General features: G+C 47.6%; 1 protein-coding gene across 1 annotated transcript in view; it reads left to right on the forward strand.

The window, feature by feature from the left end:
- The window catches only part of TUBGCP5 (tubulin gamma complex component 5), a 523,861-nt gene that overhangs the window by 301,606 nt on the left and 196,056 nt on the right, over positions 1-26,199 (forward strand). The window contains exon 14 of the mRNA XM_086934193.1: positions 9,133-9,331. Within this exon, the coding sequence (XP_086790319.1) occupies positions 9,133-9,331 (199 nt within the window). The remainder of the gene's footprint in view (positions 1-9,132; positions 9,332-26,199) is intronic.

The following is a 26,199-nucleotide window of genomic DNA, read 5'->3' on the forward strand; positions in this document are numbered from 1 at the left end:
TGCAGTAGATGCTGGCTACACTCTCTGCGTCGAGTTCACTCACCGGAACTGGCCAGGCTCCGATGAGAGCTGAGGCAGAATTCTTCACTTTCTCATCCTTGGACACTGCATGCATCCCACACTGTCAATTATAACAGCTTATCTCTCTCTCTCTCTCTCCGTGAAGTGTGAAACATAAACAATCTAAGGGTGCAAATAACCTGCCACTACCTGCATTTGCTGCTGAAAGGTCACGCAGACACAAGATGAAACAGTGCTCACAAAGTGTAGTTAGAGTACAATGGAGTTAATGGTCAATACACGATCTCACAAAGTATAATTGCCTATAGCATTACAGGGGTTGGGGTCCTGGCGCTGGGTGCGGCCTAGGTACGTGCGTGCATCCACTGCGTGGTCATGTTGTGGTCTTCCTGCTGTGGGGACATGGGGGCTAAAGGGAGGGGGTGGCAGGGTCTTCTCAAGGTAGGTACCCGTCATGGGGAGAGGGGGCAAGAGGCAAAGGTGCTGGAGACAACTTAACTGTGTGGAGGGACAAGGCCTGCTGGGGGCATTGGGGAGTGAAGCAGGTAGGCTAACTTCTGAGGGGAGCAGGTGCAGGAGAGGCAAGGGACAGATGCTGGGTGCATGCACAGCAAAAGGAGAGAGCGAGGCAGTGAAGAAGCAGGGCGGACTTACCTAAAAACAGCGACGAAAGAGGGGTGGCCCAGCCCAGCCTCCTCCAGGCTCTGTTATGTTATGTTATGTTATATGCGTTTGTATAGCGCACGGCTGCCCCAGCAAAGGGGCGTCCCGGCGCTTTCTACCAGCGGAGAAGAAAGGCCACTGCAGATGGAGCGTGCAATGACAGAACAGTTTAACAAAAGAGAGGGGTTTTGATGGCTTTCCTAAAGGATAACAAATCGCGAATCTGTGGAGGCAAAGCATTCCAGAGTTTGGTCGCAAGATACCGAAAGGAGCGGCCCCCCATCCGGGCTAACTTAATGCGGGGGACAACTGCCAAATTCTGACCCTCTGAGCGCAAAGTGCGCCGGGGGACATATGTTGTAATGAGAGGACTTAGCATAGGTGGAGAGGCCATTTTCAGGATTTTAAAAGCGAGGCACAAGGTCTTAAAGTGGATCCTCTGTTCGACCGGAAGCCAGTGGAGTTTCATGAGAGTGTTGGTCACAGACTGATGACGGGGAAGGCCAGTCAGTGCCCTGGCTGCAGCGTTCTGGACTCGCTGCAGTCTTGTTTTCTCCGCTACGTTTACACCTACCAACAAGGAACTTGCGTAGTCCAGCCTCGAAAAAATGGCTGATTGTACTACCAACTGTCGTGTTTGATGGTCGAAGAACTTTAGGATGGGCTTAAGATTCCGCAATATCCCAAAGCATATAGCAGCGACTTTTTTTGTCTGATGGGTGAAGTTCAGGGAGGAATCTACCCATACTTCAAGGTTTTTCACACAGCTTTTTGGCTTGGGTGGTTGGCTAAGAGTATCCGGCCACCATTTGTCACCCCAGTCTGATGTATCTTTCCCCACCAACAGGACCTCCGTCTTGCCGGCATTGAGCTGGAGATAGTTTGAAGTCATCCAGCTAGTGATGTCGGCTAGGGTCTGTTTGAAATTCTGCGCACTCAGCCCACTCTCGTCCTTCAATGTAACCACTAGCTGGGTGTCATCAGCATAGGATACTAATGACAGCCCATGTTTTCTGGCCACCTCCGCTAGTGGTTGGATGGGCCCACCTGCCTACTCGCGTCCCCCGATGGAGGAGAATGCGCCTGGTAAGGAAGCCCTGGCGATTGTAAAAATGCAGCAACAGGTCCTCTCAGAGTAGCAGAGCCTGCTGGGATTTGTGGTCTGGTGGGAGAGGGTTCAGTAGTTATTTACAAGTTTCATCAACACTGATTTAGAGCAGAGAGTGAGGCCCCGGTCCTGATGAATGCCACAGACCCCTCATTATAGGGTTTAACAGGCAGAAACGTGTATATCTCCTCTAGTGGATAGAATTATTCTCTACTTTCTTCTAACACTGCCACTGGAGTGCCCAGTAAACTTAATTATTCCATCCAGTAGGTTGTTTTAAACACTACACTGTCAAACCCCTCTTCAGATAACCTTTGCACTTCAGGAGACCAGATGAATGGCATAGCAATATTTTCACCAGCCATTTCTCCAAGCTCCCCAGAATAACTATGTGGTTGAAGTTTGCACCTAAATCCATTAGATTGGTGCCGGGAGGGGCCCGATGATGACGCATGCCACCTTACTGGGTGGGTAGGGCTTCTGTCCTTAAACCAAAATAGTGCATATCCTAGAATACTTCCCTCTTTATGTGTTTTTCCTTACACATTAGAGACAGACAGTTCTGATGTATTTTGCTTTTTATTGTGAACCAAGTAAGTTTAGGCAATACCTTTAACATAATCCTTGCTCACCGTAGCAATCACATCCTTGGTAGTAGATGCACTACCAGCTCATGCTGGTAGTGTATGAGGAGGAAGACCACTTCCACGGTAGGCTGTCTTTCAATCATTGTCACATCATCAGTACACCAGTGATTGTGGCTTTGATCTGAGGATGGCTGATCTGTGGGAGCTCCTGGATTAAATCACTTCTGATCAGCAAATAGGGACTGTGAAGCACCTTGCCCAGAGATATGCGCTACCTCACACTTTCTAAAGAGCAAAGTAGAGACGAGTAGCCGATACAAACAGGACTTTTGACCTACTGATCTTAATAAAGAACACCAAGGTTGATGGGAGGTGCTTAAATGCAGCACTTAAATGCAGCACACTGAGCGAACTGTCCAATGAGTTGAGAGTATCCCAGCTGTATAATATGTTTGTGTTTTCGTGCCACAGATGGTGGACATCGTTACAGGTGGAAACTACAGGCTGAAGTCCTATTGTCTTACCAGAATCTGTGGTGAAACTGTATGAATGACTAACACAGTATGATCCACATATCTTACTTGAATTTTCGCCTTGACCCTGGACCCAAAGAAAACCATAAGAGATGAGAGGGACAGAGGCAAATCTGGCAGAGATATCCATTTATCCAAGACAACAGAAAGAAGTAAAGGACTCTTTAAGAGCATACAGTCCAAGGTTAACTTCCTAAGTGAATTTGCGCTAAGCAAAGTCCTTCAACATGTATAAAACATGATTCAAACTGATACCAAGGTGGAGAAACTAAGTGGAGACAGTAATTGGTGGAGAAACCAGAAATAGAAATATCTCTTTTAAAAATTGAATCCATCCAAAGCTAATGGACGTGATGGTAAGCATACCGAAAACCCATCAGACACCCATATCAAGCAGAATCAGATTATCAAAATCAATTTTGGCAGACATGCGAAACAACCGAAACATTGATGTGGCATCAACTGTAGTGCCTTTGCACACAGTAAGTGGCACTATAACAAATGTGGGTGCAAGTATCCTGAATGCTGTGTCAGAATCCCCGGTTGAGAGAATGGGTGATTTGTATATTTTTTTAATTCATTAGGACATGCGGTACAGCATTAAGTGGTTATTTAAATAGAAGCAATGGTGTGTGCCTTGGGCATAGGCTACATTAGAACATTGTATTGGATACAAGCGTTGACCTATACATGGACTACATTCACTTGTAACTATGTTGTCCACAGGAGATGTGAGGTACATGTCATCTGGGTTATCTACAATATATGCCAAATTCTACAGCAAAAGTTAAATGTATGGTGTGTGTGTTCCAGGGCACATGCATACAACGTATATCTTTGTTAAAGAAACCTATTCCAGAGGTTTAGATAAACCAATTTATGATGAGGATGAGCTTGTGTCGTATGACCATGAAGTGACGATTCAAGATTACAGTAGCCAAAAGGAAGTATTGGAAGTCAGAGACTGAGAGATGTGGTAAATGAAACAAAAGCTGGAACACATGGAATGAACACCAAATATAAAGATTGTTTGGGTGCTTTGAAGTTATTTGCACTTTTGATGATGGAATTAAGTATTTGTGTGCAGGTGTTTTTTTGGGAACAAGTAGTTCCCGCTAAGCTTTGAAAATAGATTATCAAGGAAACTAATAGAGGGCATTTTTGCAGCAACCATGACACTGTGTCAAGAAGCATACTGGTGTCCAAGAGCGGTAAGAGGACAGACTGCTTGGAGTCTCCAATAAGCAATTGAAACAGGCATTTGAGAGCTTAATAGTTTATCAAAATCATCTTTACTATGCCGAAATTGACATTTCATTTTGTAGGGGCAATGAAGTTAATCCTGGTCAGTTATAGATCTTTAGTATGAATACTTGGAATCTCTAAATGACCTGAATCACCTACATTGCACTGACAAAATGAACTGTCAATTTAGGCATAGCACAAATTATTGCACAAAGTGGTTGGATGTTGAGGTTGTTCAAGAACCCAATATGATCATGGTGATACATGTTTGCGTGGTTATTTTTCACAAGACAAGGTAGGTAACAATGAGATATAGTTTATCTGATAGAGATGCCTAGCTGCAGATTCCTTACCCAGGCACCAGACTGGATGCGGAAATGTTTTCAGCAGTACCCCTGCACGTCGGTCGAAGGTGTTGTGCGACTCCGTACCGACGTTGTCCACGCATATGATATCACCGAAGTCCATACAGGCCCCTCCCTGATGCGCTGACGTCAGTTTCTTCTTTTTTGCGTTTACTTCGCGGAATCGGAGAAGCGGTTACCTCAGGTTGTTTTGGGCTTCTTCGACTTTATCATCATTGAACCAGTGTTCTTTTTCTGCTCGAACCTTATGGTTCTTGTGGACGGCAAATGTCGTATACGGACCCTCACTTAATTTGTATGTGGTGCTTGGGAGAACCCCATGACTCCGAGGAGTGCGACTCCTGTGGTCTACTAAGATCGAAGGCACTGCGGGATCGTCGGATGAAGCTCCTGTCAGTGTGGCTCTTGCAGTCACTGTGCCGTCCATTCGTGGGCCCGGTCCAGGAGCTGTTATATGGACAACACTCCATCGTCATCCCACTGTAAGTCTCGATGCAGGCGATAGAAGCCGCGACACCTCACAAGTTCACTGTGCAGAAATTCTACTTTCACGCCTCCTTTGGCTTATTGGTTAAGAACCCCTTGCACGAATTCGCCCCGCGCAGCCTGTCTACCCTGGATCTGGGGCGACTCTGACCCAGATGCGAGCATATTATTGCTCTCTGCATGCAATCTTTGGATCTTCACCTTCCACTGGAGTGGCTTTGGGCCCCAAGGAGGTGAGTGGTGCCTCGACTGTGTCCACACCAGCAGTTTCTCTCTCTGCTTCATTTAGGCCCTCCCGTTCAATGGTCGACTCCATCACAACGCCAGTGCACAGCTCTTTTGCTCTTTGGGATTCCCACTTTCATCGCTTTTATCCGATCTACAGACTCTGATGTCGATGGCTCCGATCGACAGTGTGCACCATCCTCTTTCCGACTGTGAGGCGTTGCCAACTCTGTGTCGGTCGACTTAGAGTGAAATGCAATAGTGCCCCCTATCTCGAACACTCTTCTGCTTTTCTGTGGAGCCCTCCTATGTTTTTTCTTCTGAGGAATGCTATTTAGGTGGTCATGGGGACGAGTTGAGGTTTCTGCACGCCATATCTGATGCTGCTCAGCCTTCTGTGGAGGATAGCTGGCTAACTGAACTGGGTGAACCTACTGGATTAAAGTCTTCCCAAGCCTCAGGCCTTCTATACCCTCCTGGTCTTGCTACAGAGGCAAGCTCCTCTTTAGCTGATATGCTATGGCGAGTTGCTTTACATTTGTATCTAATTCTTCCTTCTGTAGAAAAATGTATTGATCGCCTAATTGGCTTGTTCCATCAGGGACGAACAGGGGTGGAGCTGGTGCTTCCTTATAGTGACGCCCTATAAGACATTTTGTTTGGAGCTGGGCAGGGGCCCGATGGATCGATCTATATCTCACAGACACGCCTGGCCCCTGGTGATCTGACCTGTCTCCTTCGCCACCCTACTCCTCATAGTTTGGTAAATGCTGCTTCGGCCTCGCATGATATCGACTCTCTTCCTCATGTTCCGTCAGACAGAGATTCCAGGAGACCGGACACTTGTGGGCGGCATTTCTTCTGCTCCACAAGTTCTGCTTTGCGTTCCATTAATACTTCTTGCGTTCATGGACTGTTTTCCAATACATTGTCAGATTCCTTGACATGTCTGTTGCCATCGTATCCGGATGTGACCCGGTGCCAGCTTACCCATTTGATCCAAAATGGGCAACCGGTGGCTAAATTAATCATTGGATGTGGGATGGACATCACTGATTCAATAGGTCATGCCATGGCTTCTTCATTGGTGTAATGTCGTGTGCCTGGCTATAAACCTCTGCTTTTTCAGAGACTTTTCAGATCACTTTGCTTGACATGTCTTTTAATGGTGCCCACCTTTTCTGTGCTCATGCCGACTCTGCTTTGCAGCATTTTCGGAACAGTCGAAGGGGAATAGAAACTTAGCTCTGCTCTGCTCCTATCTGTTTCCCTAAATCCACCCATTTCAGTTTGTATGGGGGATATTGGTCCTTCATTTCTTTCCTGATTGAGTATTCCATGGCAGTGTCCATGGTTGTCTATCCCACCTACTGGTGACACCCGGTGTGGTATTCCTGCTTCCTGCAGGTATTTTTCTTATCCTTCTTACACGGTCGATGACAGGTTGTGGTTCCTTTATAACCCTACATGGGTTTAACACCTGTTGCATAGGTGTTCGGGTTCTCTGACTATGGGCTCCGTGCCCAAGAGATCGTTTTTCAGTATTATCCTTTTCTCACATGAGAATAATTAGCAGTGTTACATGATCTGAGAGCACGTGTGTATGCTCAACGCACTACTTATGAGAGCCTCTGGTGGTCTAGAGTTTACGAACACTGACTCGCATCCTAACTGCTGGAACTTTTTACCCCACGACTTTACATTGATATTTGGTACCCTTATAGGGACATTCCACTTTTTACCCCCATTGGGAGTTTTTATATAGTTTGTTCAATGAGATCCCTTTCTCATGACTCTCTTGTTTCTCCCTGATCTATAATTCTGTTCCTCCAAAGGCTCTAAATTTCCCCTGGAGCAGTGGGACATGTGCCACAGTTCCTACTCTGTTGTCCATGTTATTGGTCGGGCCATTATTTCCCGCTAGGACATTCTTTTCTTTTTGTCCTTCATTTCTTTAGTGAGGTTCTCGCTCTTCTTGAGCAGGGTGCACTTTTAATGGACTACTACAGTGGACTCACTTGTGATTCACTATTCTTTTTCACAAGGGTTTTTTTTCAACAAAACAAAGTGTGATTCCTCCTCAGTCCTATTGATAGTCTTGTTTGTGGTTTCCTCCACGTTCTTTGTGTGGTGGTACTTAAGTGCAGACTTTTTTCTACCACCAGTTTTGCTGTACTTCCTCTGACTTTTCCTTTCAGGACATCTGTCATACTCACTTACTGCCTTCAGGCAAATATTTTTCCCTAATTGCCACAAACACATTTTCGAAATTCATACACACGCGTAGCATCAAGGCGCCTACATTTTTATCCTTGCAAAGACACTATGTGGTCTTTTTTGTGTGATAATGGCTCATCCACCTTTTGCTGGATTCCCTGTTACTTGAAACTGGTCCGAGAACATTACGGTTTTGCCCTCTGAGACTTAGTTTCCTTGTTGTCCTGCTTGTCCCCTTCGGTAACTCTTTTGATTTTGTTCTGTAAGGTGTCCTCATATCCTACCCTCAGGGGTTAGTCATTACACCTATGCGTTCTCTTTTATTGCTGAGGTTTCTGCTTCATATAGAATATCCCCCTCTATTGTGTATTTCACTTCTTTAACCCATTTCTGAGTTTTCTTCACCCATGTACCTTGGTATAATCTGGGTTGTAGGAGTGTTGCCCTTACACTTTTGGTAAGTTCCTCCCTTCCTGTGGGATATTCTTTCCTCTACTTAACAATTGATGTTCTTCTTTAGCTTGCATTTCTTCTGTTGCTTAGCTTTCATTGCATGGTTCAATTTCTTTTCAATTTTTGAACTGTTCTCTTTGAGGGGAGGATTCTAAGGTAAGGAAACTGCGGTTCGACTATCTCTAACAGATAAGGCGTTACCGAAGGTAAGTAACATGTTGGTCTTGGCATGACTCTACAAATCCTTAAGAGAAGCATGCACATTCTTGCTACATTGCATCATCCAGGGAAGAACTTAATGATGTAACAAATTCATGTAAACAACCTCCTAACCATTCGCCATGGCCTGAGTATAGACCAGGCTGGACCTGAGGGGGTATGGGTGTACTCCATCACATCCAATTGTGAATTCACTATATCGTTCTCAGGCTAAGAAACTTGGCTTGTGAGAGATTGGTTTCGTGAAAGATTACCAGCTTGTGTACAGGCTTGTCATAGTAGTGAAATCCTTTCTACGGTTAAAATTGAGGACAACCCTCTTTTTACTGTTGATAAAATCAGGAATTATGAACTGCTGCCCTGTAAATTGGTACAGAGAGTTTAAAAGAGGAGAGGTTTTCATTGATTCTCTTTTGTGAAGAACATGATTATGTTGAGATAGGAAACAGTTCTGGTCTTGGCTACTGCAGCTGCCTGCAGTGGGAGTGACCCAGTGAAGGATGGTGAAGGTGTTTGTGCATCAGAGCATGCTATCAAACAATTTACCCGCAAGGCAGTGTTGATCTTTCAGTGTGGGATTGGGGGGGGGGTGAGGTGGGTGCCTTTGTTAGTGTATCCAGCAATTCAGATCTATTCTATTCTCCATTCTATTCCCCAAAATGTCTAAAGCACATGGCTACCCAAAAGGGGCTCCCAGCACTAAGCTAGCAATCAGGTCCTCTACTTGCTGACAGTTTATTCGGAAAGCCTAGTTTTCATCAGTTTTCGGGGCTTTGTGGGTGTCGAGAGTTCTGTCTACAGCTTTTGATACCAGTAATCCTGAGTTGTACTCTGCTTCCTTGCTTACCATAATAATGCACAGATATTGAATGCGGCAGGTTTTGACTCATTCTTGTGCTTTAGTAGCACAAAGCACTGCAATTTGAAGTATATCTTACAAAATGCAATTAACACTTGGAACCAAAATGAATAATTTCATTTATTTCATATCTTATACTTCAACTTTTCAGATGCAGAAAGGAAAAGTATGTATACACTATTTTTGGAGTCTGTGCAGTTTCGTTTACAGCATGGAAAAGATTCGGTTCCAAGTGTAATCACAGACGAGCAAGCTACTAAACAGAGCCTAATAAAGATGCAGAGCATAGTGGCAAAACACCTGGAACTTCAAGCCGTTCATGACCCACTTTTGGCAATCAACTTTGCAAGGTAACAGCAATGCTGATAAGTGAATGTATTTTAATTAATGTTTCAGTAAAGAATGTTCTGCACCATAGGAGCTTTATTGCTAGTCATAAACTGTGGAAAATACCCACTTGTGTTAGCAGCCCTTGAAACAGCGCGACTCTACATTAACAATGATTTTAATGGTAGCAAGGTTGCATTTTTCCAAAATGCAATGTGTATCTCACAGTCTGTCTTGGGCTACGTTTTCAATTGTAATATTATTTTCTATTTAGAAAAAGTGATGCACACAATGCCACAGTGCATTTCAAAACCACAAAAGTGTGTGTAAGTAAAGGTAGAGAAAACCGTGAGGGTGGAAATCCATCTAAACCGGCAGCCGTCTTAGAATAGCTGAAAATATAGCCTATTGCTTTACAGATTCGGCTGCTTCCCTATACCATTGTTCTTTACTGCCTATTGCACCTCTTGCTCGGTATGTTTTCAAGCTCCTTGTGGGAGGCTCCTGGACACTTTGCTCTATTTTTTTCCAGTTCATATTGGAAATCTACAGATATGTTTCTTTCCTTTTGCCACAGTTTTATGCTGTTTGTGCCTCAAGGAAAATGTTCTTTTTTTCTCTGCTTCATGAGACTTTGCTGCCTACCTTCACTTTTCAAGAAAAGTTCCAGAACCGAGAAAAGACTTCAGCGAAAAACCTACACCCGGTTTGTGTGGTATCTCTGCCAATCATTCTATGAAAGATTCTGGGATTTTAGATGCATGTTCCTGCAGAGGACTCTTAACATATTGACCTGTTCTAGGGCTTTTCTTATCTCCACCTCTGCAATCATTCCCGACAAAAGTCAATGTTGATGCCTTGCATGCCATTGTTGTGAGACAGACAGAAATTTCTTTATTTGGCCGATGTAGACCATAAAAGCACATATAAACCTCAACATAAAACAGAAATAAAATGTATTCCTTAGGTATAAGCATTTCATGATGTAGTGTGAAGATGGCGATTTTAAAATGCAGCTAAAATGATGATTGCAATGTGCAATTACGGGGACTCTTTTAACTTATGCCTGAAAACTAAAACCTCAAATATGGGGCTGCTATGTTATCAGGAGTTTTCAGGGTCACCTATAAAATCATCATAAAAGGTCACTGAAGTATGAGTTCCTTTATGGGATATTGAATGTATTGTTTATAACGAGATCGGTTGCACCATTGTTCTCAAATAATTCGGGGCAAGCCCCACAGAGCAAACCTATATTTTACTATCCTATTGTATATATTACATTGAAACTGAGAATGATAAAGCACATAAAAAACATTCAGTTGGTAAGATTAAAAATAAGAATGTATTTAATTATTTATTTATTTAAATTTATATAGCGCCTTATCACCCAGAGGTCTCTAAGCGCTTGTCCAAAAATACATAGTGAATACTCACGGGGCCAGAACACTGAGGACGAGCCCCAAGCCTCACGGAAGAGCACGGTATTGAGCATCTTCCTGAAGGGTAAGAGGCTTGATTCCTTGCGCAGACGTATTGGCAAGTTGTTCCAGGCCACTGGGATCGCATTGGAAAAAGTACGCACTCCCATAGCAGATAGTCCGAAACGGGGGCGGACCAAAAGAGTGGCATCTGTCGAGCAGAGTTTCCTGCTGGGAACATATGGACCCAAGCGCTCCTTGATATATCTTGGCGCTTTTCCATGTAGGGCTTTGTGTGTAATACAAAGACCCTCAAACATTATTCTTTGCCTAATTGGCAGCCAGTGGAGCTCACGCAACAAAGGTGTAACATGTGTCCTCCTCAGTTTTTTAAAGACCAGTCTAGCTGCATCATTCATGACTGTTTGTAGCCCAGTCAGCTGTTGTTGGGGGAGGCCAGCATACAGCGAGTTACCATAATCTAGGCGCAACAAGATCATGGCTGATACTGCGCGTCTGAGGGTTGCCGGGGTCGGAAATTGAGATATTCTCCGGAGTTGTCTCAAAAGGCCTTCACAAGTGCTAACCACTGAAGAAACTTATTTTGTCATAGTCAATTTGCCATCTATGTAGATACTCAAACTTTTCACGGACACTGCTGGTTCTGGAAAGGGTCCTAATTCCTTAGGCCAGAACAGATCATTCCAGGGGCTGCATGTTATGGCAATCGGCAGCACCTCTGTTTTGTCTGGATTTATCTTTAAGGAATTAGCGAACATCCAGTTAACCGTATATTTCAAAATGTTTTGCAGTCTCGCATGTGCCGAAGGTGAATCGTCATTTTGGATGACAATCTGAGTGTCATCTGCATAATTATAAATTTGGCATTCCATCTGATTTAGTGCCGAAATCAACGGCTGCAAATAAACGTTGAAAAGAAAAGGTGAGAGTGCCGAGCCTTGGGGAACTCCACTAGAAATACCGGCTGACAATGGCACCAGGTCTGCCAGTTGTACTCTCTGGGAGCGATTTTGAAGAAAAGAAGTTAACCAGGCGTGCGCAGTTCCCTGGATGCCAAAGTACCCCAACAGCGACCACAGTTGTTCATGGTTAACCGTGTCGAATGCCACGGAGAGGTCTAACAGCACCAGGGCGCCCAAGATCTTCTTATCTGCTCTGCATCTCAAATCATCCAGTACGGACAGCATAACCAGCTTCGTACTATGATGAGCCCTAAAGCCAGCCTGGTTCTGTTCTAGCAGCCTAATATATTCAAGGTGGCAGGAAAGATGTGTAAGAACATGTTGTTAAAGAATTTTAGCTAAGAAAGGCAGCTGTGAGGTAGGCCTAAAATTTTTCAAAGTCTTAGCATCTGCACCCGGCTTCTTCAATAGTGGAATCAGGCGTTCCTCCTTAAAGTTAGTGGGGACCTGTCCTGTTTCCAGGGAGCTATTGAGGAGAAAGAGGACATAGTCTTCTATTCCTGGTAATGCTAGCTTGAATATCCTGGGAGGGCACGGGTCCGCTAATGACCCTGACTTTACTCGCCCCATTAGGCTCGCCAATAATTCCTTTGTGATCGGGGGCAGTGTACTCAGGGGGTGGGCAATCAAAGGGGCTTTCAGGGTAGGTTGAACAGGACAATCAAGTCTTGGGGTATGATCTATTTCTGTTAAGAGATCCAATATTTTATTAGAGAAGAAAACCTGAAATGTTTGGCAGTCATCCTGCGTGAACGAAGGAATCTGCTCTTTATTTTTCCTTAATTTTGTCAGGACTTTAAAGATTTTCTTCTGGGAGTCTCTTGCCGCCGCAATTCTGCCCTAATAGAATCCCGCTTTCCTAGACATAATTGCCTGTTTATAGAGAGCAAATTCCACATACAGAGCCCATGCACTAGGTTCGTACTCTTTACGCCAGGCTCTCTCAGTTTTACGCAAGGCTCGCTTCCTTAACCGAAGAGTATCATTGAACCATGGGGCCCCTATTTCCTTATCCACAATTTTCACCCTACGGGCCGGTGCAGTAATTTTAATGGCTCTTTCGAGTTTTGTCGTCAAATTGTGGCAGGTGACCTCTAAGTTATCCTCAGGCTGCTTAGGAGGGGACGAGGTCTTTAAATTTGCTATCAGATCCTCAGCTCCGATCTTATTCCAGCTCCTTACGACTTTCCATCTGAAGATGTCTTTCCCCCTTGCCCTAGAACAGTAAAGTGGCCCTGCAATAAATGGTGATCTGAGCAAGGTGAAATATCAGTTGGGCTCAGCCACGGATCAGCCATCCAGATTAAATCTAAGGTATGACCTTTCTCGTTTGTCGGGCCCACTACCTGTTGATCGAGGCCTAATGAGGTCATCGCCTCATCTAGCTGGTTTGCCTGGCAGTCTTTAGGAGATTTCTCCCAATGAAAGTTGAAGTCTCCCATTACCACCAATCTTTTATAACGTGACCGAAGGTCATGAACTAGTTCCAGGAAGGAGTGAACAAAGCCTGGTGAAGTACGTGGGGGGAGGTAGACTAGGAGTATTACCAAACATTCTGTAGCGGAATGGAATGTAACCCCCAGAACATCTGCGCCCTCCAGACTTACTGCACAGATCGTTTCCGCTTTAATGCCGCGGTTATGTAAAAAAGCAACTCCCCCCCCCCACCCCCCTTTCATGGTGCCAGATCGATTTTAATGAATGGCCACAAAATTTGGTGGTAAAGATGCCACCAAGTCAGGAGAATATTCATTTAAAAGCAACATAAAAATCTTTTTTGTTTTTAAGCCATTGTTACCATGTCATAGAAGCGCCTTACTACCCGGGCATCCCTAATAAAATTCAGGACTCCGTAAAACAGATTTCAGGTGAGCCAAGCTGTTGTGAGTAGACCAAGGCAATCAAATAATGTCTCACATTCCTAGCTCGCAAGATTGTTATAAAAAATCTGGAGCGCAAAGTTTTATATGAAGAGCAAAATAACTTCAAATGGGCTGTAGTTTGGTGAGATACATTGTTACAAGGACTTCTGGGAAGGGACCTGAACCAGGTACCCTCTACAGGAAAAGCAAAAAGCAAGTGCTTAATTTCAGCCTTGTAAGGTAGAATCTATGTTGCAAGTTACATGTTCGAAAAAGATAAAGCTCTAACCCCACACTGGTAGTCAAGGTTGAGTAATTAGTAACTGATTTCAAAGATTGCCCCTTCAAAGTGCGAGTATTTAAGCAGCATTATACAACATTTTCACTTGCTCTTTCGTCAAAGCGGTAATCAAAGCTGGATTATTAAAAAGTTCCATGACGCTTAGCTGCTCAATCATCCATTTAAAATAGCTTAATCAGGGAATCTTCCCCATTTTCTCCAGAGCTAGACCGTCCTCCAGTACTGATCTTGAGAAATCAGCGTCAGGCTTTCGCCAATTCTTGATAATATATAAAGGGATGATGTGGGCTGCATCATCTAAATAACTCAGGCCTAGTTCTGTGTGGCTGATAATTGAAGACACAGAACGTGAACTTGACATACGGTGGGTAAAAAGTGTGTTCTCTATTTTCTGAAAGGTATCTAAGTTAGCATATCCCCATCCAACGGCACCATAGAGTCATACTGGAATGCATTTGCTTTTGTATACTCAAGTTAACTCCTTCATTGGCATGGAGCCCAACCTGGACGAGAAACTAAACTGCTTCAGTAGTTGTCTGAAGTTGTGATCGAACATTAAGTATATGGCCCCAATTATAGCCAGAGTCGAATGATATCCCCAAATAGTTAAAAAAGGGGACTCTATCCAATTTGGCGCCATCAGTAGAATGGCACTTGGTCTTCCTATTTTTGGGGCCAATAACCATATTAAAGGATTTGAAGTAGTTTACTCTTAGATCGAAGTCAAACATAAAGGAAGTCAAGGAGTCTAGGAGTAATTGTAGACTACAATCAGAACAGCATCATTCGCATACAAAAGACAAGTTACAGGGTGGCCACCGGTTGTGGCATGTCTTTCCCTTTGTTAATTAAATAGGATTCCAAGCCATTTATATAAATGAGAAATAAGAAGGGAACGTCTGAGGAACCTAACGAGATCGCCTTCTACTCCCATGATCGCAAACATGTCCCACATTTAGAGCGGTTTACATTATGGAATGCACAGGAGAGTTCATTAATGCTATGTGGTGTGCACCACTCCTGGCTCTAATATATTTCCCAATTGAAAGCGACAAATTAAGGCATTGTTCAACCGTGCCTGCGCTGGCACTGAAGCCAAACTGAAAAGAGGATTAAATATTATTGGTTTCTACCCAAGGCTCAAGCCTAGACAGTAGGACTATACCCAAAATCTTGGTGGTTATATCCAATAATGAAATAGGACGGTAGCAACTGGGTTGTGTCTTCAAACCTTTTATACAAAATTAGGACTATGTCATCCTCCCTCCAAGAAGGGGCAATGCGGCCTTTCATTGAAGCTCAATGTATGTTAGTGATTAAAGGAGCCCACAAATCTATGTGCCTCTTACATAAATCCAATGATACTCTGTCAGGGCTCTGAGCTTTACTTTCAGGACTATTCTTTTTCCGAAAACCTTTATTCAAAAAGAAGGAGATACATGCGCAGGCCCACAACCATCATGGCCGGCCGCAAAGTCAGTCAATGAAAACAGGAGAAACTGGAGCCAATCAGTAAACAGGATATATCAATGTACACCAGATGTGGTTGTGGGGCTCGCAAACAGGATATGAGGTTTTCATTTTTAAGTTTTAGAAAAGGAGTAGGGGCTGCAACAACAAGGACATCACACCTTACAGGATAGAAACACAAAGGAGACGATTGGGACTTACCCCAATCACAGTCGGAGATGGGCTATGACTAAAGTAACTATGCAATCTGGGCAGCCACGGCGATAATACTGGACAATAAACCACATTACAATAATCCACATTTCTAAAATTACCCCAGAGAGCCTACCCCCCAAGAACAGAAAAACAGAGGCTTGTTGAAAAGCCGGAAAAAGAAAGAAAGGTGCAAGACCAAGAGGCAGCCAACCCTACTAAAGAGGAAAGAACCCTCCCAAAGCCGGAAAAGAGCGATAGGGACCATAGAACAAAACAAACTAAAATAACAAACCCCCCCCCGCACCCGCCACCCTGCACCCCTGTAATGGCTAAGGCCTAACCCACTAACAGCGTGCCTGTCGCCCCGGAACTGCCCCACAGAAGGGAAAATATAAGAAAAAGTGGAGGAGGAGAAAAACAAACAAGCCCCCGGGCACCCGGTACCCCCCGCCGGCGGTGACCCCCCCATAGCGCAATCATCATCAAGCAAAGCAAAACGGTCAGCATTATCTGGGGAGGACAGCCACCAGGAAACCCCCCCCCCCCCCCCATCCTACCCCCGGCCCGGTGAGGTATTCGGTGCAGTCCCGGCAAAAGTAAACGGAGCAACCCCAGGGAAATAGAAGTCAACCCTGCAAGCCTCACGAGGAGATCTATCGCCAAAGTCATAACAGTTGCAAACAAAGGGAGCGTCTCAGATGGTCCAAAGCAGTGGCGAGGAGCAAGAAAACCTCAAAATCAAAGTCAGCCCTGACCAGTGCGAATCCGTTCCGGAGCACATCCCAACCAAGCCACATCTGACCAGAGGCAGTCAAAGCGTCCATGGCAGACCAAGGCATTGAAGGTGGAGCAAAGTCCGGTCACAAAATGGCGGCATACGTTATACAGACGGGCCGGAACAAAGGAAAATGGCGATCCCCTTCGATGGGACCCTGAGACTCGGCAATGAAGAACAGGACATCCAGCGACGATACACCATCGGATAGGAGACGTAGAGGGAAGACCATGTACTGTAGCAGATAAAGGAGAAGTGAGGCCGACTCTCAAAGGAGCAAAGTCGGGCTGCCGCTCAGGCCCCTTAAAATGGCGGGTCAAATCGCTCGACTGGACCGCAGGCTTCTGTGCAGGTGCTGCAGCGTCTGAGGCCGGTCGCGAGCAGACATCATCCAGTTTCGCCGCCAGGGAGACACATGCGCCGGTGAATTGCGAGCGGAGCGCCCCAATCGCCGCCATTACGGATCTCAATGAATGTGCGCCATCCATCCCCTCCATCCCGGGGTCCAGAGGACGGAGGGGGACACAATCTCCAGCCCACACATTTAGCGATCGCAACAACAAGGGCGCCCCGAACTGGCACACTTAGCACAGACACCGGCCGTGGGTGCAGCCAGTCAGCCCCGGGACCGGGAAACGAGGGTCAGGCACACAACCCACAGCCACGGTGCAGGAGGATTGCAGCACGTCACAGTGTCTCTTCTCCGGCACCATCCATCAACGAGGACAAGAGTCAAAAGCGGAAAGAATTATTCAAACATGGAAGACTGGCCACAATCGCGGTCCCACAGCCGATGTTGATCAGGTCCCTCTCGGGTGTTTCAAAAATCGAGGTCCCGGCGGCAGCCCGGGAGTAGGCCAAAAATGGGACACGACATAACTTCGTCGCTGAATAAGGTAGGAAATCCGGGAAAGCACCGTTGGCATCAGGCAACCTTCATACATCCAGGCACAGGGCGTTGGTAGAGGATAAACAACAGGATAGACAGGCCGCCGGCGGAGGTCGGCGGAGCCGGGAGCTTATGCGGCCATCTTGGTTCGCGGCGTAGCTCCTCCTCCTTCAGGACTATTCTTAATTGCAGTGATCTCTTCACTGAGCTCTAAAGTAAAATTTGTGATAGCGACTTACACCAGGTAAGAGGTATCTGAAGGATTCTCATCAGAAAGATTATCAGAAGCAATATCTGAAGCAAGCACCTTGATAAAGTGAGCTATCCAGGTTTCGCCTTAAATTTGCATTCTATTTTGGTAGTATAATGATTAATAAAAGGTGATATACTCCTTCCCAGAACCTGCTCTGATCATTTAGCCTATATGTTACTTCCAGGTCGTCCGAGGCCTCTCTCTTAATCTGGCCCTTTCTGCGGCCAAGTGCTTCATTATAGGCCCTTCTGGCAAGTTTCACCCGTTCTTTGTCTCTGGGAGCGGCTTTAAGAACCACTTTAAGATGTTGATTAGCAGCAGAGCAAGCCGCGTCGAACCATGTGCATGGGTGGGAGGGTGCATTCCTTAGGATTTCTTACTAACAACATTTGGGCTGCTCTTGAACCTAGGGAAATACATTTTCTTATTTTTTTATACATTTTTTGAATGGCAGGTTTTTCCAACATATAAACAGTGTGGTACTACAGATGTATTCCTGTACAAGGAATCCTGAAATCAAATATATCTGTAAAATAAACAGTAGTATATGCATATTCCACGAGTAACACAGGATATTCAACTGGTACAGTAGTGAAGAGTCAAGTCCCACAGTGATAAATATGCAACCTTATAACCTCCTAAATAAAACAGTAATAACTGGGAGAGGGAGTGGTAGGAATGGTAAATATAGGCTGGGGAGGGAAACATATCTGCTTATAACTGAAGCTGGTTCAGCCCAAGGAGATAAGCAAAGTTGAAAGGCATTCTCTTCAGCCTGGATTAACTCTTAAAATATGTTATCCGGGTTCATTTTACTCCATTTTAATGTTATACCTTTGTTGATTGAGTAGTTTATATTCCCTAACTCTTTAGATATATTGCCTTTTCTTACGTTTATATCCGGTACCATGGAAAGTGAATTATGGTCACTTGCATAATTAACATTTTACTTTAAAGTCAGAAGTATTTTCCACAACATTTTCAGAAATTAAGTTGAAATCAATTGTACTGCCTTTTCCGTTTCCATCAAACGATGGAGGTAGCTGATTATACAAGGGATTCGTGTCAACTGCACACAATATATGGTTTTTAATGAGGATCCTATTTAAGGCTTCCCATTCCCAAATTGGGAAAAGTGTCCTCCTTTTTCATTCATCAGACCACAAATTGGCCACTCACTAAATTTACAAGAGCTAATATTATATTCCCCTGCCCACAAAATTGATACGGTTGTTGCATTTTTAAAGCAAAAGCCGAAATTAAATCATCAAGCTTATCAACCACCTCAGTTTTCTTTTTGTGAAAGGTTTTTTAAAAGTTAATAAGCATCAAATCCAGAAGATCTGGTAGGGATAGGTATAAAATGTTATACCATGTAGAGCAACGCAGTTCCTTAACCTTCCCATTGGACAACCTAACAAACACCATTACAGCTGCCCCCCCCCTTGCTGTCCCATCTGGAGAAGGAATTGGTGGGTTACTGTAGGTTTGAAACGCATCCATCAAAATTTCGTCTATCATCCATGTCTCTTGAAGACATATTAAGCCAAAATTACTGATGCAATTTAACCAGCCTGGATTATAAAGCTTATTACACAAGCCCGTTAAATTCCAAGACAGGAATCGAACACTTGCACCACTAGCAGGGCCTACATAAAGTTATAATTGACAGACATATTATCAATTCGGATTAATATTTGTAAAGCGCAGCTGCTGCTTCAGATGAAGTGTCCTGGCGCTGATACACAGCAAGGAAAGAGAGAGGTTGGGGGCGTGGCTTGGATGCCGAGGAGGTAGGCAGCGTGAGCCCGGAGCTCCGTGCCCGATCCCCGAAAATATCCTGAAAATCCATTCGAACCCCAAGATAAAGGACATAATCCGGTACTAGACGATGCTGCGGAGGGTCCGGGACCCGCGGAAGACGACACCGAGCATTCCCGCAGCAGTATCGTAACTTCGAAAGCTGAACTCGGCCGAGAAGTCGCGGACCCCAAAATGGCGGCGATGGCATGAGAGCGCTGGTGACGGAGACATCTGCCCGGAGACCCACTGAAGTTCGCTCCCGGACACGCTAGAGGTGTTGGCGGCCGTGTCGCGCCTCTCCCCCGGCACTGGCAGAACTTTTGGAGCACCCTTGGGCGGTGGTTGAGGACCGTCTCCTGACTGGGGCGACAACGGAGAGACAGTGCCTCGGAGACGAGACCCCGGATCTCGGGCGCAACTGGCGCTGGCCGAGCCACGACCGCTCGGTGCTTCCTGCCTATTGGTGACACTTCTAGACCTGAGAACCCGGCCGGAGGACGGTGCCCGGCGTCGCTTGGAGGGCGACCAGGAACGTATTCTGAGGACCGCCGCCCATCCCGGCCCAGATGGGGAAACCGAAGGGGAAGGGAGATGGCGCGACCGACACTGAGGCGGCGGAAGGAGCGGAGAGGGATCAGGCGGCGTTACAACGGATGCAGGATCGTATCCTGGAAGCCATCGCCACCACAAAGGATGCCCTGCAGCAAGATATAGCTCAGGTGGCGACAGGCTTGGGCCTCCTGAAGGCCGATCACGACAAACTGAAGGACAGGGTGAAATCCGTGGAGACCACGGTTAAGGATTTAGCCCCGGCCCAGGCAACGGTGAAGGCCCAGATGGCCGATGTGATGGACCGTCTGAAGGTACTGGAAAGGAGGGCCGAGGATGCAGAAAACAGGAACAGGCGCAACAACGTGCGCCTAGTGGGCCTGCCGGAGAAAATTGAAGGCGACGACATGGTGGGCTACTTGGATAACTGGCTGCGGACGGAGGTGGCACCTGAAGGTCTGTCCCCCTTCTTCTCCCTGGAGCGGGCGCATAGAGTTCCGGCGCGTCCGCCAGCTTTGGGCCTTCCTCCTCGCCCGGTGGTGTTCAAGTTGCTCCATTACCGGGACAGAGACTGGCTTTTGCAGAGGGCGAGAGAGGCAGGGCCCTTTCAGGTGGAAAACAACAGAGTCACCATGTTCCCGGACTACACGTTTGAGACTCAGCGACTTCGGGCAAACTTCTTGTCCCTCAAGCGAGAGCTCCGCCAGGAAGGCATCAAGTACTCCCTGTTGTTTCCTGCCAAACTACGAGTGGTGGTGGACGAAAAGTCTTTATTCTTCACAACTTCCGCGGATGCATGGGACTGGTGGGACAGTTATAAGGCAGGAACGGACGGTGCCAAGGTCAGGGAGGAAGAGGCCAAGGCGGATAGGCCGATCAGACAGTCCCAACGGATCAGGAAGAATCGCAAGAGGACCGGGAAACCCTCGATGTCACAGACGGAGGCGGAGAGGCAGGCGGCCCTACAGGCGGTGGTGGACTTATCTAAAGCCGCCAGGACTCAATCTGGGAAGGGCACGGATTCGGAGGCCCCGGGAACGGGCTCAGAGACAGGACAATCGGAGTTTGGTGGAGCCCGGGGCCCTATTGTGACGCCGCAGACCTCGGGAGAGATACTGGAGGCGTGCTGAACTGGTTTGGCAGAATGGACCCGCTGGTTGGACACCGGGGCGATGGACCCACGGCAGTGGAAAGACATTGATTGAGGTTTTGGGGAACTGTAATGTGGGGATTGTGGGATGGAGCACGCGGGGCTGATTCGTTGGAGGTCTTATAGCATTGAGCCGCGCCTTGCTGGCCCCTAAGGTCATCGCAGTGGGGACTGCGAATATTATCACCTTTCATTGAGGGGTGGTCGGGAGTGTTGGTTTGGATGGGGGTACTTCCAGTTGCGGGGGGGCCTGTCCTGGGGGGGTGGGAGTTGCGGGCCGTTGGGGTTGCTCGAGGGGTTGTAGCTGTTGGAGGGGTTTGGCTTCCTGTTTGGAGAGGGTGGGGGGGAGGGCCCGTGGTCGCGGGACTTAGGCGAACACTGTTCTTCGTTGTGTGGTCCGGTTGTGTAGGAGGGAATGGCTAGTACTGGAGCATTGAAATGTGTTACCTGGAATGTGCGGGGCATGCAGTCCATGACACGCAGACATAAGGTTCAGGCATACCTCAAGCGTAGGGGGGTTCACATAGCGTTCCTGCAGGAGACGCACCTAAATAAGCAGGAAGGGGCGGCTCTACAAAGGCGCTGGAGGGGGCAGTTATTCTACACGACATTTTCAGCATTTGCGAGGGGGACACTGATCTGGATACGGGCGGGGGTCCCCTTCCAAGTCTCGAAGTCGTCGGTAGACCCAGAGGGCAGATATGTGGCTGTGGAAGGAAGGCTGAGAGGCAGGATGATATCGCTATGCAATGTGTATGCTCCTAATGTAGACCTGCCCGCTTTCTTATCTAACGTTTCGGGCAAATTGGCGGGTTACTTGGCAGGGCCGGTCCTCCTGGGGGGGGACTTCAACTCGGTTGAGGATGTACTACTAGATAGGTCCCATCCCCCGCTTCGCGCATCCCCAGCACATAGGATCGCCAAGCGTAGATTGGAATGGCAGGAGAGCTGGGCCCTCACGGATGCGTGGAGGGCGTTACACCCCACCACTAGGGATTACTCCTTTCACTCACACCTGCATGATTTACATGTGAGGCTGGATGCGTTTCTTTGTTCGGAATGTGTGCTCCCTGCGGTGGGTGGGGCGGAATACTTGGCAAGGACGATATCGGATCACAACCCCTTGTTGATGTCTCTGGAATGGATGGTGACTGTTAACAGCGTACCGACATGGCGCCTGCAACCTGACACCCTGGACGACTTGTTGTTCAGGGAGGCCCTGAGTGACCGTATTGAGAGATATTTTGAGGAGAACAGTGGCTCGGCTTCCACGAGGGCGGTTGAATGGGATGCTTTCAAGGTGGTGGTGCGGGGACACTGTATTGGGCACACGGCAGGGGCACGGAAGACTTTGTTGGATGACTTAGATAAGGCTGAGACGCGGCTGAGGGATCTTGAGAAGAGACGCCCGAATCACCCAGAATTGCAGGAGGGGCTTAGCGGGGCGCGGGAGGGGCTGGCGGTAGAGCTAGAGCGGCTGCGTAGCTTCGACCACAAGGCGTACGTGACGAGGGCGCATGCGGAAGGTGATAAGGCGGGGGCGATGTTGGCTTGGCTTGCTAACCCTATCCGGGGGGGAGGGCCGATCATGAGGATCCAGGTGCCAGGGGAGGAGCCTTGCCACTCCCAACCCGGGATCCTGAACAAGTTCCGAGCCTATTATGAAGGGCTCTATCTGAGTGGTGATACTGGAGGGACGGAGGAGCTTGAGGAGTTCTTGGACGGGCTGGAGTTGCCGCGAGTGGAGGACTCGGAGGCAGAGGAGTTGGGGCGGCCCATCTCCCTCGGAGAAATAGGTTGCGCTGTGAAACAGATGGCTAGAAACAAGACCCCGGGCCTTGACGGTCTACCGATCGAATTTTATGGCAAATACCTGGAGCATCTTGCTCCACGGCTACGCGAGGTATACAATGAGGCACAGGAGAAGGGCCGACTCCCGGGCTCCATGTGCGAGGCCCTTATGATCCCACTCTTGAAGCCGGGCAGGGAGGGTACGGCGCTGTCCTCGTACCGCCCGTTGTCTATGTTGACGACGGATTACAAAATCCTCAGTAAAATTCTAGCCAACAGATTGCTAGTGCATATGACAAGCCTGGTTCATGGTGACCAGTGCGGTTTCATACCGACACGCAACACCACTCATAATATCCGCAGACTCACGAGACTGATGGGTGTGGACTGGCCAGACACCATCTCCCCCTTTGTCCTGTCCATCGACATTGAAAAGGCGTTTGACAGCCTCGAATGGGGATACCTGTATGAGGTGATGCGTCGCTTCGGACTGGGAGACGGATATATACGATGGACCAAGGTCCTCTACACGGAGGCGGTAGCAAGGGTCCGGGTAGGTGCGCTGATCTCGAGACAATACTCGATCAGGCGTGGCACTAGACAGGGTTGTTCCCTATCCCCGCTATTGTTTGCGTTAGCAATGGAACCCTTCGCTGCGGTAGCCAGAATGGGCCGCCACTACGCAGGTTTGCCTTTTAGAGGGAGGCCACACCTCATCTCACTTTATGCGGATGACCTGTTAATGTTTTTGGCTGATGCCGGCGCTGAACTCCAGGGGGCACGGAGGCTACTGGAGCAGTTCGGTAGGTTATCGGGCCTGAGGGTCAACTGGCCCAAATCCTGTCTGTTCCCCCTGAGGCCGGGAGTGCCTTGCCCACTTACTGCTCAGGAACTCCGGTGGGAGCCGCGCTGCCTACATTATCTAGGAATTTACATCTACCACACCTCATCCGACCTGCTGGATGGCAACGTAACTCGCTGTATTAACGCCCTGCGTGGATCTATGGACTTCTGGGCGACTCTACCGCTCTCTCTGGCTGGTAGAATTTCCCTGCTTAAAATGATAGCCCTGCCTAGGCTTTTGTACTATTTCCGGACACTGCCGGTATGGATCCCGAGTTCGATTTTCAAACGCCTGAGGTCACTGATCATACTGTTCCTGTGGGGCACGGGCAGGAGACGCATAGCGCTCGACACGCTGTTACGCCCCAAGGATGAGGGAGGTATGGCAGTGCCGGACTTCGAAGGATATTACCTCGCTGCCCAGCTGCAGACTTTTACTCAGGAGGTGGCGAGGGTGTATAGAGGTCCCGAGGGCGCAAGAGCCGAAGGCACCCCGCGACACGTTCTGGCGTATATCACGCTGCACCAGAAACTCCGAGTGGGAGACCTGACGGTTGAGGAGCAGACTTTCCGTCTATGTTGGGACCGGGCCCGTAAGCGGGCGGGTGTCCGCCTTATGTACGCCCCCGAAATACCGCTGGGTATGATCACTGCCCTCCCACATGGAGGTGACTGGTCGCGCCTGCTCGGGTGGGAGGAGGCGGGAGTACACGTGCTGGGTGACCTCTACGAAGATGGGGTGTTGCTGCCGTTTCGGGACCTACAAGAGAGATTTGACCTACCGAGGGGTGACTATCTGCTGCACGCGGCAGTCACAGGCGCCATGCGAGCCCATTGGGGGGAAGGGCAGCAGGAACCGGGTACCTCAATGGCATGCCAGTACGCCATGATGGCGGCGGGAACCTTTAAGGCCGTCACGTGCTTGTACTCGAGAATGCAGCGGGAGGCCTTGCAACCTTTGGCAGCCCTGAAGGCCAAGTGGGAGTTGGACCTCCAGGTGGAGATACCAGACACGACCTGGGGCCAACTGCTGAGGAGGGCGCGGAAGAGCTCGAGGAATGCCAGGTTCCAATTGATCCACTTTTATGTTGTCCACAGGGCATACCTCACACCCGGGAAAATCCAACAATACTTTGGGGCGGCCGACGCTGCTTGCCCTAGATGTAGTACAGCGGGGCGGATCTTTGTCATATGCTGTGGGATTGCCCCTCTCTGGGCGACTATTGGCAGGAAGTTGGGCGGGCCCTTAACGAGGCGACGGATAGGGATATTCAGTATACTAAGGCAGTTGGCATCCTCCACTGGTTCCCACATACACCTAGAAATACGATGACGAGTAAATTTATAGATTTAGGGCTTATCTTGGCCAAGCGGGAGATCACACGAAATTGGAAGTCCAGAATGGGGCCCACGTATAAAAGATGGTATGGGGAGTGTCTGAGATGGGCCGCGTGTGATAGCACCCTGCGATATCAGATGGCCTGGAGGTCGAATGACGAGAAAGCACTGGAAAGGGCGACTGCATGGGAGATGATGGTGCAGGCGCTCAGGGATGTGGGCGATGAGGAGCAGGAAGGCGAGAGCGAACTAGCAGGAGCAGACCCCAACACTATACAGGAGAACACACCTTAGCGATTGTTTGCTTCCTCCTGCAACACACCAGACACTGACACATGGTTACTCAAGCGCAACGCGACCACGGGGGAGGGTGGGTAGGAAGCTGATTTGGAGGGATGTTGGGGCACCAAAATTTGGGGAGGGGGAGGGGCGTAAACCACAAAAGCATTCCAGGGTTATGTGCACGATGAAGTAGTCAGACAATGTAAGAAGCACGAGACCAAGATGGAAGACGAAGCTGCCAGCATCACAAGCGGGGAGAGACCCCCGGAAGGAAGACACAGAATTCCTCAATTGCCTTGGTCCATGTTCATACTGATGTTGATGAATATCTTGTCTGTACTTTTATGTTGGTGATGCAATAAAAATGATGTTAAAAAAAAAAAGGAAAGAGAGAGGTTCTAAAGTTCACGTAACAAGAACGTTTTCAACTGGGTAAACCTATAGGACCGACAAGGCCACTACTGTCACTTAATGTTCTTGTCTCCTGGCTCTACCCATTTTCCCATACAGGCTTAAATCGATTGAGGTTTTCATCAGAGTTAAGGGCCGAGAAACGATTACTTGTCTCAATGTTCAAACCACTTAGAGTGTCCCTTCTCACAGCTGACCCACAAGCAATGTTGCAGTGAGCCTGAAGGTTTGGCTCCTAAATGTATCCCAGCGTAACAGCCTGAATGCCTTTTCAGTGATTCAACAAATTACTGAGGTGCTGAGGTGGTAAAAAAAAAAAGAAAAACGTAACCACCCTAGGTTTTTTTTACATTTACTACTACGCAGGCCACAAACCCAATCTCTGAGTCATTGCTGACCCGTTTGACTCTCCTAACTAAGAGGATTTCATTAAACAAATCGCACTATCAGCACTTGCCTCTATATCATAAGGACTCTGAAAAAATGTATACCCTACTTCCCATCGGAATCGGAATTGCACCAGTGAGGCATCATTGCCCTGGTTACCTTATGGCTCGACTACTGCAACACTTTGT

This window comes from Lissotriton vulgaris, chromosome 8, assembly GCF_964263255.1.
Source record: "Lissotriton vulgaris chromosome 8, aLisVul1.2, whole genome shotgun sequence".
Lineage (NCBI taxonomy): Eukaryota > Metazoa > Chordata > Amphibia > Caudata > Salamandridae > Lissotriton > Lissotriton vulgaris.